The 19032-nt window shown below is 39.8% G+C and overlaps 1 protein-coding gene across 4 annotated transcripts in view; it reads right to left on the minus strand.

Annotated features, from left to right (window-relative positions):
- The window catches only part of RNF24 (ring finger protein 24), a 101542-nt gene that overhangs the window by 14124 nt on the left and 68386 nt on the right, over window positions 1-19032 (minus strand). For all 4 annotated transcript variants that reach the window (XM_055266291.2, XM_063633531.1, XM_055266292.2 and 1 more), the window contains 2 exons: window positions 10540-10582; window positions 7131-7172 (listed from right to left, as the gene is read on the minus strand). In XM_055266291.2, the coding sequence (XP_055122266.1) occupies window positions 7131-7172; window positions 10540-10582 (85 nt within the window). The remainder of the gene's footprint in view (window positions 1-7130; window positions 7173-10539; window positions 10583-19032) is intronic.

Genomic DNA, 19032 nt, shown 5'->3' on the forward strand with positions numbered 1-19032 from the left:
CTATCTATCTATCTATCTATCTTAGAGACAGACTCTTATCTATCTGTCTGTCTATCTTACAGACAGGCTCTCACACTGTTTCCCAGGCTGGAGTGCAGTGGCATGATCATGGCTCACTGAAACCTCGACCTCCTGAGCTCAAGTGATCCTCCTGCCTCAGCCTCCTGAGTAGCTGGGACTACAGGCATGCATCACCACACCCAGCTAATTTTTTAAAATTTTTTATAGAGAAGAGGTCTCACTATGTTGCACAGTCTGGTCTTGAACTCCTGGGCTCAAACGATCCTCCTGTCTGAGCCTCCTAAAGTGCTGGGATTACAGCTGTGAGCCACTGCACACGTCCAGTTTTCTTTTTAGATAATCATTCTGTGATAGTGGTGGTGGGCATTCATTATTATACCTTTCCTTGAATACTTATAAGGATATGACATCATCTGCAAAGGCAGCAATTCTGGTTCAGAGATATCATTTAAGGCTGGAATCCTTGAGAGCTAGTATAGCAACTTAAAGATGGTTTTGCCACTCAGGATAAATTTGGCTTTCTTGTTCCAAACCGAAGTATAGCAGGCAGCTTCTATAGCCCTTCTGTGCTCATGGGCTTGCCCCATTACTGACTATACTTGTCTCACTGACTAATGACTTTCTCTCCTGTGGGATCTGTGCTCCTGGAGGGAAGGGAGGGACTATACTCTGACCACTCAATCTCGAGGGTCCAGCACACTGTTGGCTCCCTATAAATGCTTTGGCTTTTTAAAAGATGTTTTAACAATTTGAATCTGTGACCAGCTTCAGCTGAACTCCAGATACTTGTATACTGATTCAAAAATAAATTTAGGAGCTGGGCATGGTGGTTCACACCTATAATCCCAGCACTTTGGAAGGCTGAGGTTGGCTGATAGCCTGAGGTCAGGAGTTCGAGACCAGCCTGGCCAACATGGTGAAACCCTGTCTCCACTAAAAATATAAAAAGTAAGCCAAGCATGGTGGTGTATGCTTGTAATCCTAGCTACTTGGGAGGCTGAGGGAGGAGAATCGCTTCAACCCAGGAGGCAGAGGTTGCAGTGAGCTGAGATTGTGCCACTGTACTCCAGTCTGGGTGACAGAGTAAGACTCATGTCTCAAAAAACTAACTAAATAAAAATAATAAATAAATAAATGTAGGAATGTGATTTATAAGGAGAGTGATCAATAATCTTAGAAAGATCAAGTGGAGTTGAATCTCCTATATAAGAAAGGGACAAAGCAGAACTCACATAGCCAGAGCCACTTTCTCACTGCAGCAAAAGGAAAGGGATGAGCCTATGAGGAGGTGAGGAGAAAGAAGAACAAGGAAGCCACGTCCTTAATTCCACTCCACACAAGGGGCACTCCGACAGAGTTACCTTTGTGTAGTCTTTCTCTACAGAAAGCAGGGCAGAGCAGGGCCACAGGGTGTTGCCAGACGAATCATCTCCAATAATGAGATGACACATATGTCAGAATTATACAGCAAAGGTCTTTTGTTTAAGGTCTTTATAACAATGCTCAAATGAGCAATCACGAATGCTCTTGAAATAAATGCTAAAACATATTATTAGCAAAGAAATAGAGGATATAAGACAAAGTGAATGAAAATTTTATTTTATATACATTTTTGAGACAGAGTCTGGCTAGAGTGCAGTGGCACAATCTTGGCTCATTATACCCTCGACTTCTCAGGGTCAAACGATCCTGCCATCTCATGAGTAGCTGAGACTATAGGCGCACGCCACCACACCTGGCTAATTTTTGTATTTTTATTTTTTGTAGAGATGGGGTTTCGCCATGTTGCCCAGGCTGGTCTTGAACTCCTGGGCTCACGCAATCCTTCCACCTTGGTCTCCCAAAGTGTTAAGATTATAGCCGTGAGCCACCATGTGCGGCTGAATGAAAATTTTAGAACTAAAACAACAGAATAATCACAATAAAAAAACTTAATGGACGGGCTCAACAGCAGAATGGAGGGGATAGAGGAAAGAATCAGTGAACTAGAAGACAGAACACTGGAAATTACTCAGTCTGAAAAACAGAGAAAAAATTACTGAAAAAAAAACTCTCAAGGACTTGTGGAACAACAACAAAGGGTCTAACATTTGTGTCACTGGAGTTCCGGGAGAGAGAAAGAGTGAAATACAGAAAAAACATTTATAGAAATAATGACTAAGAACTTCCCACGCTTGGCAAAAAAACCTATATATTCATGAAGCTGAGTAAACTGCAAACAGGATAAATCCAAATAAATCCATGCCTAGACATATCATAAATTGCTGAAAACTAAAGAAAAAGAAAAAAAATCTTAAAAGTAGCCAGAGAAAGTGATACATTACTGGTAAGGGATGAATGATTCAAGTGACCTGATTTCTCATCAGAAATCATGGAAGGCCAGAAGGAAGAGGCATAAGAACTGTCAACCTGGAGTTCCATATACAAGAATATTCTTCAGGAATGAAGGTGAAATAAAAACATTCTCAGATGAAGGCAAACTAACAGAATTCATAGCCAGAAAACCTGCTTTAAGAAAATTACTAAAGGAAAGTTCGTTATGAAGATAAAAGGGAAATGACATAAGAAGGAAACTTGGAACACTGGGAATACATAGCAACAGAAATGGTAAAAATCTGGATCAATATAAGGCTATTCCTCTGTTAAGGTTTTCTTATTTTTTTGAGACCAGGCCTCACTCTGTCATCTACGCTTGAGTGCAGTGGTGCAATTAAGGCTTGGCTCACTGTAGCCTCGACCTCCCAGGCTTGGGTGATCTTTCCACTTAAGGCTCCTGAGTAGCTGGGACTACAGGTATGTGCTACCATGCCTAGCTAAGTTTTTGTATTTTTTGTAGAAATGGGGTTTTGACATGTTGCCCAGGCTGGTCTCGATCTTCTGGACTCCAGGCAGATGCTTGCCTCTTGAGTTTTTAAAAACATGTCTGATGGGGAAAAGACATATAATGATGGGATTTTTCAATGTATATAGACGTAATATGATAGATACTGCATGAAGAGAGGAAGGAAAAGGGATCCATATTGTGGCAAGGTCTCTACAATCCAACTAGAGTGTTAAAAAACTAATTCTAAATATTTATTTGGTAATCCCTACAGCAACCACTAAAAAACTATACAAAGACAAAGAGTAAAAATCACAATAGATAAATTAAAATGAAATACTAAAAAATGTTCTAATAACCCAAAAGAAGGCAAGGAAGGGAAAATGGAGAATGAAAAAGAGAGAGAAAAGCAGAAGACAAAAAAAAAAATGGTAAACCTAATTCTAAATGTATAGTAACTGCACTGAATGTAAATGATCTAAACATACCAATTAAAAGATATATTGGCAGAGTGGATAAAGAAACATGACCCAACTATATGCTGTCTATAAGAAAACTCACTTCAAATATAATTCAATGGGTAGATTGAAAGTAAAAAGATGAGGCTGGGCATGGTGGCTCACGCCTGTAATCCCAGCACTTTAGGAGGCCGAGCGGGGGCAGATCACCTAAGGTGAGGAGTTCAAGAGCAGCCTGGCCAACATGGTGAAATCCCATCTCTACTAAAAATACAAAAATTAGCTGGGCGTGGTGGTGGGCGCCTGTAATCCCAGCTACTTGGGAGGCTGAGGCAGGAGAATTGCTTGAACCCAAGAGGCAGAGGTTGCAGTGAGCCAAGATTGTACCACTGCACTCCAGCCTGGGCAGCAGAGCTAGACTCTATCTCAAAAAAGAAAAAAAAAATGTGGCCGGGCGCGGTGGCTCACGCTTGTAATCCCAGCACTTTGGGAGGCCGAGGCGGGCGGATCACGAGGTCAGGAGATCGAGACCACGGTAAAACCCCGTCTCTACTAAAAATACAAAAAATTAGCCGGGCGTGGTGGCGGGCGCCTGTAGTCCCAGCTACTCGGAGAGGCTGAGGCAGGAGAATGGTGTGAACCCGGGAGGCGGAGCTTGCAGTGAGCCGAGATCGCGCCACTGCACTCCAGCCTGGGTGACAGAGCGAGGCTCTGTCTCAAAAAAAAAAAAAAAGAAAAGAAAAAGGTGGAAATACACATACCATGCAAACAATCAAAAGGAAGCTGGAATGGCTATATTAATATCAGAAAAATATTTCCTTTTTTTTTTTTGAGGTAGGGTCTTGCTCTGTCACCCAGGCTGGAGTACAGTGGCACAACCTTGGCTCACTGCAGCCTAAACCTCCTGGGCTCAAGCAATCCTCCCACCTCAGCCTCCCAAGAAGCTGGGACTATACATGTATGCCAACAGGCCCAGTTAATTTTTTTTTTTTTTTTTTGCAGAGATGAGGTCTTACTATGTTGCCCAGGCTGATCTTGGACTCCTGGGCTCAAGCAATCCTCCCACCTCAGCCTCCCAAAGAGTTGGGATTACAAGTGTGAACCACCGTGTCTGGCCTGGGCAAATATATATATTTTCTGAGACAGAGTCTCATTCTGTCACCCAGGCTGGAGTGCAGTGGCGTGATCTCAGCTCACTGCAAGCTCCGCCTCCCAGGTTCATGCCATTCTCCTGCCTCAGTCTCCTGTGTAGCTGGGACTACAGGTGCCCACCACCACGCCTGGCTAATTTTTTTGTATTTTTAGTAGAGACAGGGTTTCACCATGTTAGCCAGGATGGTCTCGATCTCCTGACCTTGTGATCCGCCTGCCTCGGTCTCCCAAAGTGCTGGGATTACAGGTGTGAGCCACCACGCCTGGCCTGGACAAATATTTCAAAGCAAAGGAATCTACCTGGGATTAACAGAGATTCTTTTTTTTTTTTGAGACGGTGTTTCGCTCTTGTTGCCCATGCTGGCGTGCAATGGCACGATCTCAGCTCACTGCAACTTCCGCCTCCAGGTTCAAGCGATTCTCCTACCTTAGCTTCTCGAGTAGCTGGGATTACAGGTGTCCGTCACCACGCCTGGCTCATTTTTGTATTTTTGGTAGAGATGGGGTTTCACCATGTTGGCCAGGCTGGTCCTGAACTCCTGACCACAGGTGATCCTCCTGCCTTGGCCTCCCAAAGTGCTGGGATTACAGGTGTGAGCCACCCTGCCTGGCGAGAGACCTTGACAAAAGGGTCAGTTCACCAAGAAGATATTCAATGTGTATACACCTAACAACAGAGCTTCAAATAAATAAATAAATAAATAGACATAATATATTCACAGGTCAGAAGACTCACCATGGTAAAGGTCAATTCTCTCCAAACACATTTATAGATTTAATGCAATATAAACCAAAATCTCAGCAGGATTTTTTTTTTTTTTTTTTTGTAGATACAGATGAGCTGATGCTACAATTTACATGGAAGGGTAAAGGAACCAGACTAGCTAAAACAATTTTGGAAAAGAATGAAGTTGGAAGAATCACACTACCTGATTTTAAGATTTACTATAAAGCTATTAATAATCAAGACAGTGTGGTACTGATGAAGAAACAGGCACACAAATCAAGAGAATATAATGGAGAATCCAGAAATACAGTCACTAAAAATATGGCTATTTGATTTTTGAAAAAGGTGCAAAAGAATTTCAATGAAGAAAGCAACTCACCATAACCAAAGCTGGGGATACTATGGTGAAAAAAATCCAAGACCAGATACAAATGACCAGCGAAACAGGAATTGGTGGGTGTAGTTGGATACTAACTATGATACATACTGATGTAACACACAATGTATTTATTTAGGACAAAGTTTCTAAACTAATAGGTCAAACCAATAAGGAAGACTACTGTTCTGGATTAATCTGGTGAAAATTTAATCTTTTCATCTATGGTCATCAAAAAGACTCCAAATGGGAAACAGCCCACCTTTTATTATTTCATGTTAATTTTGGCCATGTGTCAAAATTAACTTCTAGGAAAAGTAAAAAATCATACAGTGGCCAGGAGCCGTGGCTCACGCCTGTAATCCCAGCATTTTGGGAGGCCGAGACGGGTGGATTACCTGAGGTCAGGAGTTCAAGACCAGCCTGGCCAACATGGTGAAACCCTGTCTCTACTAAAAATACAAAAATTAGCTGGGTGTGGTGGCGCATGCCTATAATCCCAGCTACTCGACAGGCTGAAGCAGGAGAATCACTTGAGCCCAGGAGGCGGAGTTTGCAGTGAGCCGAGATTGCACCATTGCACTCCAGCCTGGACGACAGAGTGAGACCCTGTCTCAAAAAAAAAAAAAAATCAAACAGTAATTAATGCTTCAGTTTAATCCAAGGCTAGGTCTAAAATGCTATTAAACAGAAACATATCAATTCTTTGATGAAAAATATGCAGAAAGAGCAAAGGACCAATAGATGATTTCAAAATATTTAACAATAATATGATTATTTTTATTATCATTCAAATATCCTAACAAATTACCTTTTTTTGAAGAGACTGGCAATTTAGCTTCACCATAGCTAGGCTATACACGACACTGCTATTACAACGCACAGCTTTTCAAGTCCTTGCTTTAAACACCAATTAGAAAACCCAGAAAGGGAGAAGGAAAGGGTGATAAAAAATAAAAACTCTGAAAATTTGTAGTCAGAGGCAATACAAGAAATAGAATTAAGAAGAATTCTTACAGGCTATGTATCTTAATGTATACAGCAGGATATACACACCCAAGTTTGTACTTAAGTTACAAAGCACCTATGACCCAACCATGCAACCGAATAGCTAAACAATCCCAAGGATTCATATCGCTACCTATGTGTTCTTCCTCTATTCCGTATGTCTTACCTTCTTAAATCCCTACCCCCATGAGATAATTGCTCTCTTTTTTGTACCATTGGTAAGAAAGAAATATTGGGAACATTTTCAATGGGGAAATTAGTACATACTCATCTTGAGTAGAAAAACTAACATATCTTTCTTATTCATACAGCATGGACAGCAAGCAGCATCCCTACTGCTATGAAATTTTATAATGGTGTCACCACTATTAAAAGTATGAGTTATATTACTCTCCTAAAGCCTTCACACAATTGATTTTTATGTGACCTCACCCTGAAATATTCTATTACCCCAATCAAAATAAGCCTATTTTTTTCAACTACTGAAAATTAAAGTGTTTAAACATAACACAGCATACCACTGCTACTAGAAAATGGCTCAAGAAGATTTACTTATCATCAACTTACCTCATGTAAATTCAATTCTTTTACTTTCTCTTTTAATATGACCTGTAAGACAAAAAAGTATGTTCTTATGCCCATTTAAATCTGTAATTTTAAATATTTCTCATTATATGCACAAATATTTTTCTTTTGTATATATGGCTCATTTCCCTCATATTCAATATTTAAGAGAATTTCTTTTACAGTTTGAGATAGATCATTTTAGCAACATTTTTTTAACTTGAGCAATGACACAATATTCTCCTAAAAAAGGAATTTTGGCCGAGCATAGTGGCTCACACCTGTAATCCCAGCACTTTGGGATGCCAAGGCGGGTGGGTCGCCTGAGGTCAGGAGTTTGAGACCAGCCTGGTCAACATAGTGAAACCCTGTCTCTACTAAAAATACAAACATTAGCTGGATGTGATGGCGCCTGCCTATAATCCCAGCTACTCGGCAGGCTGAGGCAGGAGATTCGCTTGAACCCAGGAGGCGGAAGTTGCAGTGAGCCGAGATCGCGCCATTGCACTCCAGCCTGGGCAACAAAAGCAAAACTCCATCTCAAAAAACAAAACAAAACAAAACAAAAAAGTAAGTCAATCTTAATTTTGAAAGTTTTGACTCCGTGGTGACCAGATAGTAGTTAAAATGAATGCCAAGTTTTAAGACGGAAGTTTACTATTTAAGAAAAAACTCTAAGACCAAATATAGCTTATTAGAGTTATATTTCATCTTAAAGTGAAGAAAATAGGCAGGTAAAATTTGAGGGAAAATCTCTAAATTTTGGTGTCTTACATTCCTGAACTAAAAATGGATTTGAGGGTAAACCCTGTTTTCAGAAATCACACCAGAAGCTACTATAAGGCCTCATAGGGATATACTAAATTTCCTATCCAGTATATTTAAAGATCAAATTTACTGTATGTCTTGTGACTTGTCTAGTTTTATCAGTCAATTTCACTTAAATGACTGCAAAGGCCAATTTTACTTTCTAGTTAGCCTACATACAAATATCTTGTAAGCTGTCAAGATTATAATAGGTGGCCAGGCACGGTAGCTCATGCCTGTAATCCCGGCACTTTGGGAGGCCGAGTCAGGTGGATTGCTTGAGCCCAGGAGTTTAAGACCAGCCTAGGCAACATGGCAAAACCCTGTCTCTACAAAAAATACAAAAATTAGCCAGGTGTGGTGGTGCATGCCTATAATCCCTGCTACTTGGATCACCTGAGCCCAGGAGGCAGAGGTTGCAGTGAGCTGAGATTGCACCACTGCACTCCAGCCTGCGTGACGGAAGTGAGACCCTGTCTCAAAACAAAACAAAACAGATTATGATAGGAGCCTGGGCAACATGGCGAGACCCCATCTCTACAAAAAGTACAAAAATTAGCCGGGGGTGGTGGTGTGCGCCTGTAGCCCCAGCTACGTGTGCCACCACACTCAGCTAAGGTGAGAGGATCACCTGAGCCCAGGGAAGTCAAGGCTGCAGTGAGCTGTGATCATGCCACTGCACTCCAGTCTGGGTGACAGAGACCCCGTCAAAACAAACAAACAAAAAAAGATTATCATAGGACTGAGACGAAAAGATTCATTCATTTAGAAAACTAAAATACTCAACTCTGATTTCGGATCCCACATGAGATCTATAAGAGTGTGGGGTTACCTAAGGACATCAGTATGTCCATCTAGGGAATGTGCCAGTGAGCTCAGATTTCAAAGATATGTGGACGAAAGATTAACAGAAAGATAAGCAGTCCTGGCTGGGCGCGGTGGCTCACACCTGTAATCCTGGCACTTTGGGAGGCCGAGGCGGGCGGATCAAGAGGTCAAGAGATCAAGACCATCCTGGCCAACATGGTGAAATCCTGTCTCTATGAAAAATACAAAAATTAGCTGGGTGTTGTGGCAGATGCCTGTTGTCCCAGCTACTTGGGAGGCTGAGGCAGGAGATCACTTGAACCCGGGAGGCAGAGGTTGCACTGAGCCGAGATCTTGCCATTGCACTCCAGCCTGGCGACAGAGTGAGAATCCGTCTCAAAAACAAACAAAAACAAGATATGCAGTTCTGAAGTATTACAGTTCCATAACATCAGTGTCAGCAAGGTTAAAGACTCAAATAAGCTGAAGCTCCCCTGTACCCAAGAAGAAAGCTAAGGGTAACAAAAATTAAGAATTTCATACTTAGAGCCAAAGGAAAATCTAGGCCCCCTGTTTGGTGTTAGTGGTAAAATATTAATGGAAGAAAAAAATAATTTTACTTGGCCTTCGAGAAAAGATAAAAAAGATAAGTGTTTTTTTTTTTTTTTTTTTTTTTTTTGAGACGGAGCCTCGCTCTGTCGCCCAGGCTGGAGTGCAGTGGCGCAATCTCGGCTCACTGCAAGCTCCGCCTCCCGGGTTCATGCCATTCTCCTGCCTCAGCCTCTCCGAGTAGCTGGGACTACAGGCGCCCGCCACCACGCCTGGCTAATTTTTTTTGTATTTTTAGTAGAGACGGGGTTTCACCGTGGTCTCGATCTCCTGACCTCATGATCCGCCTGCCTCGGCCTCCCAAAGTGCTGGGATTACAAGCGTGAGCCACCGCGCCCGGCCAAGATAAGTGTATTAACTTAAAGACAAAATCAGTGAAGGACTAGGTATTAACAGCTATGATCCAAGTTTGCAGACTTCTAGTGAATAATATGAACTAACATTTAAAGTGCAAAAGGGAGTAGATGAGATCACTGTAACACAGCTGGTCGCTCACCTCCGAGGAACTGCTATGTCTTCTAATAAAGAAGGAAGGAAAAATTTCACTTAATGGTATCTCAGAACTCCATTAAGTTGACAGTAACTTTAAGAATTACAAGCTATAGCATTTCTCTTTAGCAAACTGTTGGCTCAAGTTTCCTGTTAAATTATATTATATCATCTGAACTTTCTACAGCTTCAAGTAATGCTTATAAAAGAAGAGAAGAGCCGGGCACGGTGGCTCACGCCTGTAATCCCAGCACTTTGGGAGGCCGAGGCGGGCGGATCACCTGAGGTCCAGAGTTTGAGACCAGCCTGACCAACATGGAGAAACCCTGTCTCTACTAAAAATACAAAATTAGCCAGGCGTGGTGGCGCATGCCTGTAATCCCAGCTACTTGGGAGGCTGAGGCAGGAGAATAGCTTGAACCCGGAAGGCGGAGGTTGCTGTAAGCCGAGATCATGCCATTGCACTCCAGCCTGGGCAACAAGAGCAAAACTCCATCTCAAAAAAAAAAAAAAAAAAAAAAAAAGAAGAGAAGAATACTTAAGAAAAATGAAGTTGATATATTATACTGCAAATTGGCAGTGAGATGCTAAAATGAACACAAGTAAATTCAGTCCCAGTTTAAAGTATGAGTGGAAATCAGAGTTCTCAGTTTTTTTGGGGAAAAAAAAAATCAAAGCCAATCTGAATTAAATTTCTCACCTGTTTGTAGGCATAAAATTCTTTGTGTGCTTGATGTCTTAGCCTAAAAGACAGAAATCAGTAATGCAATATTGAGATTTCCAACACAGTAACTTGAAGAAAAATAAAAAGTTGCTGATTTTGGTATTAATTTATATCATTTATGGCTCAAATAATATAAATTAGAATCTTTATCCTGAAATACACCCAAATGACGTATCTCTTAACATGTTACGTGAAAGTGCCCAGGGAACCAAGAAAGTTACCCAAACGTAAGATGACTCAATTCTTTTTATACTGACAGTCTACTTATTTCAATAATATTTATATTTTTTCTTAATTAGAAAAAATTTAAGTATAACATACATCCAATTAAGTATAAAAACCTTAAGTATACAGCTCAAAATCTTAAAAAATGTACATACCAGGATAACTATTGCTCATATCAAGATACAGTACATTTTCAGCACACCTGAGCCCTCTAAAATGACCCTTCCTAATCAATATCCATGCCCCAGAGGTAGCACTATCCTGATTTCTAACACTGTAGATTAATTATGCCTGTTTTTGAACTTCATGTAAATGGATCGTTTGGTATATACTCTTTTGTGTTTGGTTTCTTTCAGTCTACAATGCCTTGTGAGATTCTTCCACATTGTTGTAGTAATTGTCTTTCTGACTGATATACAGTATTCCATTGTAGGAATATAACACCATTTATTTATCCATTTTACTGCTGATGAATATTTAATTACTTCCTGTTTGAGGCTATTATTAATAAAGCCGATACACAAATTCTACATGTCTTTTAGTGGACATATATACTCATTTCTGTTAAGTATATACTCGGGAATAGAACTGCTGGTTCAAAGTACTCACACCGAGGCTGGGCACCGTGGCTCACACCTGTAATCTTAGCACTTTGGGAGGCCGAGGCAGGCGGATGGCCTGAGGTCAAGAGTTTGAGACCAGCCTGGTCAACATGGAGAAACCCCGAATCTACTAAAAATACAAAAATTAGCCAGGCGTGGTGGCGCATGCCTGTAATCCCAGCTACTTGGGAGGCTGAGGCAGGAGAATCGCTTGAACCCAGGAGGCGGAGGTTGCAGTGAGCCAAGATCACGCCACTGCACTCCAGCCTGGGTGACATAGTGAGACTTTGTCTCAAAAAAAATCAAAGTACTCACCCCGGCCGGGCATAGTGGCTCATGCCTGTAATCCCAGCACTTTGGGAGGCTGAGGCAGGAGGATCGCTTGAGCCCAGGAGTTCGAGACCAGCCTGGGCAACATGGTGAAACCTCATCTGTACAAAAAATACAATTAGCTGGGCATGGTGGCGTGTGGCCTGTGGTCCCAGCTACTCGGGAGGCTGAGGTGGGAGGACTGCTTAAGCCTGGGAGGTGAAGGCTGCAGTGAGCTGGGATTGTGCCACCGCACTCCAGCCTGGGTGACAGAGTGAGATCCTGTCTCAAAAAAAAAAAAAAAAAAAAAAGTACTCATAACAATTTTACTCCTATGGGTAGTTCATGAGAGTTCTAGGTGTTCACATCTTTGTAGGTTAAGTTTGAAAAATTTTTAAATTTAAATGAAGTCTAATTTATCAACTTTTCCCAATTAAGTTAGTTCTTTTTGTGTCCCACTAAAGAAATTTTTGCCTATCCCAAGACTATGAAGATATTCTCCTGAGTATGTTGTGAAAACAATCTGTTGTTTTACCTAACAAATGTAGGTCTATGATCCATTTGAAATTGGTCTTTATGTATGCTGTGAGGTAGGGGTCCAGATGCTTTTTATCCTCATATAGACTTTCATTTGCCTCACTATCATTTATTGAAAAGATTCTCCCCTTTCCCCACTGCACTGGAGTGGCACATCTGTTGTAAATCAGGTGTATTGAATATGTGGGTCTATTTCTAGAGCTGCTATTATTCTGCTCCATTTGCCTATCCTTGTATAGTGACTGGGATGAATGTGTCCCCCTCAGCTCCCAATTCATGTCAAACTGGAACCTCAGAATATAACCTTATTTGAAAATAGGGTCTTTTCAGATTATTAGTTAGTTAAGATGAGGTCATATTGGATTAAGGTGAGCCCTAAATTCAATTTGACTGCTATCCTTATAAGAAGAGGAGAGGATATGCAGAGACAGATGGAAAAGAAGGCCATGTGAACACAGAGAGAGAGACTGAAGTGAGGCAGCTACAAGCCAAGGAATGCCAAGACTTTCTGGTACTCACTGGAAGCCAGGAAGAGGCAAGAAAGAGTCTCTCCTAGAGCCTTCAGAGGAAGCATGGCTCTGCCAGCACTTTAAGTTTGAACTTTTCTAGCCTTCACAATTGTGAGAAATTACATTTCTCTTCTTTTAAGTTGCCCAATTTGTGGCACTTTGTTACAGCAACACTAAGCAACCAATGTACCTTGTGTCAATATCATGCTATTTTAAAAACTTTTATTTTGAAATAATTTTAGACAGAGAAGTTGCAAAAAATAGAATTCACATATACCTTTCTACCAGCTTTCACATTTATATAACCATAGTTGTATATACTATGTCCACATTTTATACCACCATAGTACAATGATCAAAACCATTAAATTAACATTGATATATTAGTATTGATATAACATTGATATATTATTAACTAAACTACAGACCTTATTTGAATTTTACCAGTTCTTTCTCTCATGTCCTTTTGCTGTTCTATGATCCAACCCAGGATCCCATCTTGCATCTAGTTATGTCTCCTTAGCCACCTTTAATTTTTTGTTTGTTTGTTTTTTGGAGACAGAGTCTCGTTCTGTCGCCCAGGCTGGAGTGCAGTGGCACGATCTCAGCTCACTGCAAGCTCTGCCTCCCGGGTTCACATCATTCTCCTCCCTCAGCCTCCCGAGTAGCTGGGACTACAGGCGCCCGCCAACACGCCCGGCTAATTTTTTTTGTATTTTTAGTAGAGACGGGGTTTCACTGTGTTAGCCAGGATGGTCTCAATCTCCTGATCTCGTGATCCGCCCGCCTTGGCCTCCCAAAGTGCCGGGATTACAGGCGTGAGCCACCGTGCCAGGCCAGCCACCTCTAATTTGTTGAGAGTTCCTTGGTCTTTCCTTGTCTTTCAAGATTTTGACATATTAAGTATGATCATTTTTTCTTGGTGGAATTTGAATATTTCAATTTAAGATTGGTTAAGATAGTGGCCACTGGGTTTCTCCACTGTAATTTATCTTGAGGGAGATATGCTGAAATTATACATATACTCTATTTTTTTCTCAAGCTTTTGCCGACCGATTTTAGCATCCACCTTGCTTGCAATAATTACTGCAGTGTTTGCCTAAACTCTAACGGTGGTTTTGTAGTTCTCTAATTCCTTGCACATTTATTAACTGGAAATCTTCTATAAAGAAGAGATGTGCTTCCTCATTTATTTGTGCAATTATTTATTTCTATCAGTCTAGACTCATGGATATTGGTTTTAATCTATGGGAAGAGATGTGCTTCTTCATTTATTTGTGCAATTGTTTATTTCTATCAGTCTAGACTCATGGATATTCGTTTTAATTTATGAGTTACAGTCCAATATGATCACTATTTTTTGTTGCTCAAATTGATTGGCCTTGAGTCCTTCAGGCTGACTCTTGTGTTCTTTCAACAAGCCCCCATCCTTTCCCATGCATTTCCTTATTTACTGGCACCAAAAGATGTTTGTTTCAGCCTCATTTTATATGTTCTGTGTTCCAGCCCTGGGGTTAGGAACCCTAATTCCTTTTATTGGAGAAAAATATTTAGAACTTGAGATCTGGATGCTTGGTGAACAGCACTTTCTCTTAATACTGTTGCTTTAAAACAGGTTTTGGGGTCTGGTAGCAAAAGCCCTCAAGTTTTATTCTTTTTAATGACTGGCTTGGTTATTCTTGGTTCTCTGCATTTCCATATAGATTTCAATTTCCACCAGAAAAAAAAAAACCTTCTTGGGGTTTTGAGTAGGAATGTACAAAATTCACAGACCAACTGAGGAAGAACTGACATCTTTGCAAGACTAAGTGTCTAACCTATGAACATTATTTCTTTCTTTACAGCTTTAATTTTTCTCTTACACATTTCTCCTAGACATTTGGTAATTTTTGATGCTACTGTAAATTGTGTTGAAAAAATCTTTATTTTCTAATTATTTCTTGCTACCTATATGGAAAAAAGTAATTTTTGTATATTGATCCTGTATCTGGTGAATTGCTAATTCTAAATAGTTTCTCTGTAAAACCTTTTGGATTTTTTAATGTAAAAAATTATGTTGTCTGCATATAATCAGAATTTAAACACTGCCTTTATAAACTTTATTTACTTCTTTTCTAAATACACTTTTCTTTTATTCTTTTTTCCCGTTTTTTTTTTTTGCACTGACTAGCTAGGCCCTCTAGTATGATGCTAAATAAAAGTGATAGTGAATGTCCCTATCAATACATCACTATAAAGTATGATGTTTTCTTTATTTTTTGTAGATACTCTTTCAAATTTTAGAAAGTTCTCTTGTAGTACTAGTTTAAAAAAAATCATGAATAGGTATTAAATTTTATCAATGCTTTATGATATTATACTATTAACGTGCTATATTGTATTGATTGATTTTCAAATGTTAAAATAACTCTCATTCTTGGAACAGACCTAATTTGGTTGTAATATTCTACCTTTTTTGTAGATCCCTGAATTTGATTTACAATATTTTGCTGATGAAAAAGATCGGTCTATAATTTCCTTTCTCATAATATTCTTGTCAGGCTTTGAAATCAAAATTATGCTGGCCTCAGGAAATGAGCTGAGAAGTATTTGTTCCACTTTTATTCTCTGGAAGCGTCACATTGGAGTGGTATTTTTTTCCTTAAATGTTTGGATGAGTTACTTGGCTTAAAATATCATTGTGGGAATGTTTTAAAAATACATTCAATTTCTTTTCTTTTTTTTTTTTTTTTTGAGACGGAGTCTCGCTCTGTCACCCAGCGTGGGATGCAGTTGTGCGATCTCGGCTCACTGCAAGCTCCGCCTCCTGGGTTCACCCCATTCTCCTACCTCAGCCTCCCGAGTTAGCTGGGACTACAGGCGCCCACCACCACGCCTGGCTAATTTTTTTTGTAGTTTTAGTACAGACGAGGTTTCACCATATTAGCCAGGATGGTCTCGATCTCCTGACATCGTGATCTGCCTGCCTCAACCTCCCGAAGTGCTGGGATTACAGCATGAGCCACCATGCCTGGCCCAAAACACATTCTCCTTTTTTTTTTTTTTTTTTTTTGAGACGGAGTCTTGCTCTGTCGCCAGGCTGGAGTGCAGTGGCGCAATCTCAGCTCACGGCCACCTCCGCCTCCCAGGTTCAAGTGAGTCCCCTGCCTCAGCCTCCCAAGTAGCTGGGATTACAGACACATGCCACCACGCCCAACTAATTTCTGTATTTTAGTAGAGATGGGGTTTCACCATGTTGGCCAAGATGGTCTCAATCTCCTGACCTCGTGATCTGTCTCTATTTCTTATTAGATATATAATTATTCATATTTTCAATTTCTTGTAGCAGTTTTTTTTTTTTTTTTGAGACAGAGTCTCTCTCTGTCGCCCAGGCTGGAGTACAGTGGTACAATCTCGGCTCACTGCAACCTCCGCCTCCCAGGTTCAGGTGATTCTCTTGTTTCAGCCTCCTGAATAGCTGAGAATACAGGTGTGTGCCACCACATCCAGCTAATTTTTATATTTTTAGTAGAGATGGGGTTTCACCATGTTGGCCAGGCTGGTCTCGAACTCCTGACCTCAGGTGATCCCCTGCCTCGGACACCCAAAGTGCTGGGATTACAGGAGTGAGTCACCATGCCCGGCCCCAGTTTTTTCTTTTTAAAAATTTTATTCTTTTATTTTTATTCACCATTACAACTAACCACCTTAAAGTATACAATTCAGTGGTAAGTAGTGTACTCACAATGTTGTGCATCTACCAGCTATCTCTAGTTTCAAAACTTTTCATCACTCCAACAAAACAGCTGGTACCCCATTCAGTGATCACTCCCCATTACCCCTTGCTTCTATCCCCTGCAACCTCTAATCTGCTTTTTGTCTCTATAGATTTGCCTACTATGGATATATCATATAAAAGGAACAATGCAATATATGGCCTTTTGTGTATGGCTTTTCACCTAGCATGTTTTTGAGGTTCATCCTGGTTGTAGTATGTATCAGTACTTCACTTCTTTTTGTGGCTGAATAATATTCCATTGTAGGTACATACAATTATCCATTCATCTGTTGATGGACATTTGGGTTGTTTATACCTTTTGGCTATTATGAAACATTTCTGTACACGTTTCCGTGTGAACATGTATTTTCATTTGTCTTGGGTATATACCTAGGAATGAAAATCTGGGTCACATGGTTTAATATTTTGAAGAACTGGCTAGGTGCGGTGGCTCATGCCTGTAATCCCAGCACTTTGGTAGGCTGAGGCAGGTGGATCACGAGGTCAGGAGTTCAAGTCTGGCCAACATAGTGAAACTCCATCTCTACTAAAAATACAAAAAATTAGCTGAGTGTGGTGGCAGGCGCCTGTAATCCCAACTACTTGGGAGGCTGAGGCAGGAGAATTGCGTGAACCCGGGAGGCAGAGGTTGCAGTGAGCCGAGATCGCGCCATTGCACTCTAGCCCGGTTGACAGTGCAAGACTCTGTCTCAAAAAAAAAATTTTTTTTTTGAGGATCCAACAAATCCTTTTTCACAGCAGCTGCATCATTTTGCATTTCTACCAGCAATATATGCAAGTTCTTATTTCTCCACATCCTCATTAACACTTGTTATTTTTCTGTTTTTGATTACAGCATCCTAGTAGGTGTGAAGTGGTATCTCATTGTGTTTTTAATTTGGAATTCGTTAATGACCAATAATGTCAAACATCTTTTTATGTGCTTGTTGGCCATTTGTGTATCTTCTTTGGAGAATTGTTTAAGTCTTTTGCCCATTTTTAAATTGGGTTGTCTTTTTGCTGTTAAATTTTAAGAGCTTTTAATATATTCTGGGTATTAAACCCTTATCAGATAGGATTTGTAAATATTTTTCTCCCATTCTGTAGGTTGCCTCATCACTTTCTTGATGTCCTTTGATGTACAAATGTTTCGCATGTTAATATCCAGCTTCCCAGTACCATTGGTTGAAGAAACAATTCTTTCCCCATTGAATGATCTTGGCACCCTTGTTTGCATATCAATTTGTCATAGATGTTTGGATTTATTTCTGGACTCTCAATTCTAGTTTATTGGTTTATATGTCTATCTTTATACCAGTACCACAATTTTTTGATTACAGTAGCTTTCTAAAGTTTTGAAATCAGGAAGTGTGAATCCTTCTATTTGTTTTTCTTTTTCAAAACTGCTTTGGCTATTTGGGGCCCCAGTTCCAAATGAATTTGAGGATTGCTTTTCCTATTTCTGTAAAAAAAGGCCATTGGAATTTTGATAGGGATGGCACTGAATCTGTAGATTGCCTTGGAGAATATTGACACTGTAACTATATAAAGACTATATAAATCCATGAACATGGGGTGCCTTTACATTTATTTAGGTCTTCTTTAATTTCTTTCAGCAATGTTTTGTAGTTTTCAGGGTATAAGTCTTTCACTTCCCTGGTTAACTTTATTCCTTAAAATTTTATTGGTTTGGATGCTATTGTAAATGAGATTGTTTCCTTTATTTCCTTTTCAGATTGTTCATTGTTGATGTACAGAAACACAACTGATTTTTGTGTGTTGATCTTGGACTCTGAAAGTTTGCTGAATTTATTAGTTCCAGTAAGTTTTTTTTTTTGTGTGTGTATCTTATGGGATTTTCTCTATATAGGATCATATCATTTGCAAATGGAGATAGTTACTTCTTTCTAATTAGATGCCTTCCACTTCTTTTTCTTGCCTAATTGTTCTGGCTAGAACTTCCAGTACAATGCTGAACAGCAGTGGTAAAGTGGGCATTCTTATTGTGTTCTCATCTTAGGGGAAAGCTTTCCATCTATTACCAGAAAGTACAATGTTAAGTTGTGTTTTGTTTTTTTTTTTTAAATAAATGCCCTTTCTTGTGTCAGTTTTGATGCACCTCTTTTTTTGTTAGAAATCTATGTAATTAACCCAAAATTTCAAGTTTATTGCCATAAATACATAATATTCTTTGTGATCTTTTAACGTTTATAGGATTTGTAATAATGTCCCTTTTTCATTAGTGATATTAGTAATGTATATTTTAGTAAATTATGTTTTATAATTTATATTTTCTTTTCTCTTTTTCCTGATTACTTTTTCTAGAGATTTATCAACTTTATTAATATTTCCAAAGAACCAGCTTTGGTCTCAATAATTTTTACTATTATACATTTATTTTCTATTTCATTGATATCGTGCTTAGCTTTTTTACTTTCTTCCTTTTACTTTTTCATGGGTTTAACTGGCCTTTTCTTTTAGCTCCATGAAAACGTAGCTCATTGGTTTTAGTCTTTCTTGCCTAATATAT

This window comes from Symphalangus syndactylus, chromosome 24 (assembly GCF_028878055.3).
Source record: "Symphalangus syndactylus isolate Jambi chromosome 24, NHGRI_mSymSyn1-v2.1_pri, whole genome shotgun sequence".
NCBI classification, from domain to species: domain Eukaryota; kingdom Metazoa; phylum Chordata; class Mammalia; order Primates; family Hylobatidae; genus Symphalangus; species Symphalangus syndactylus.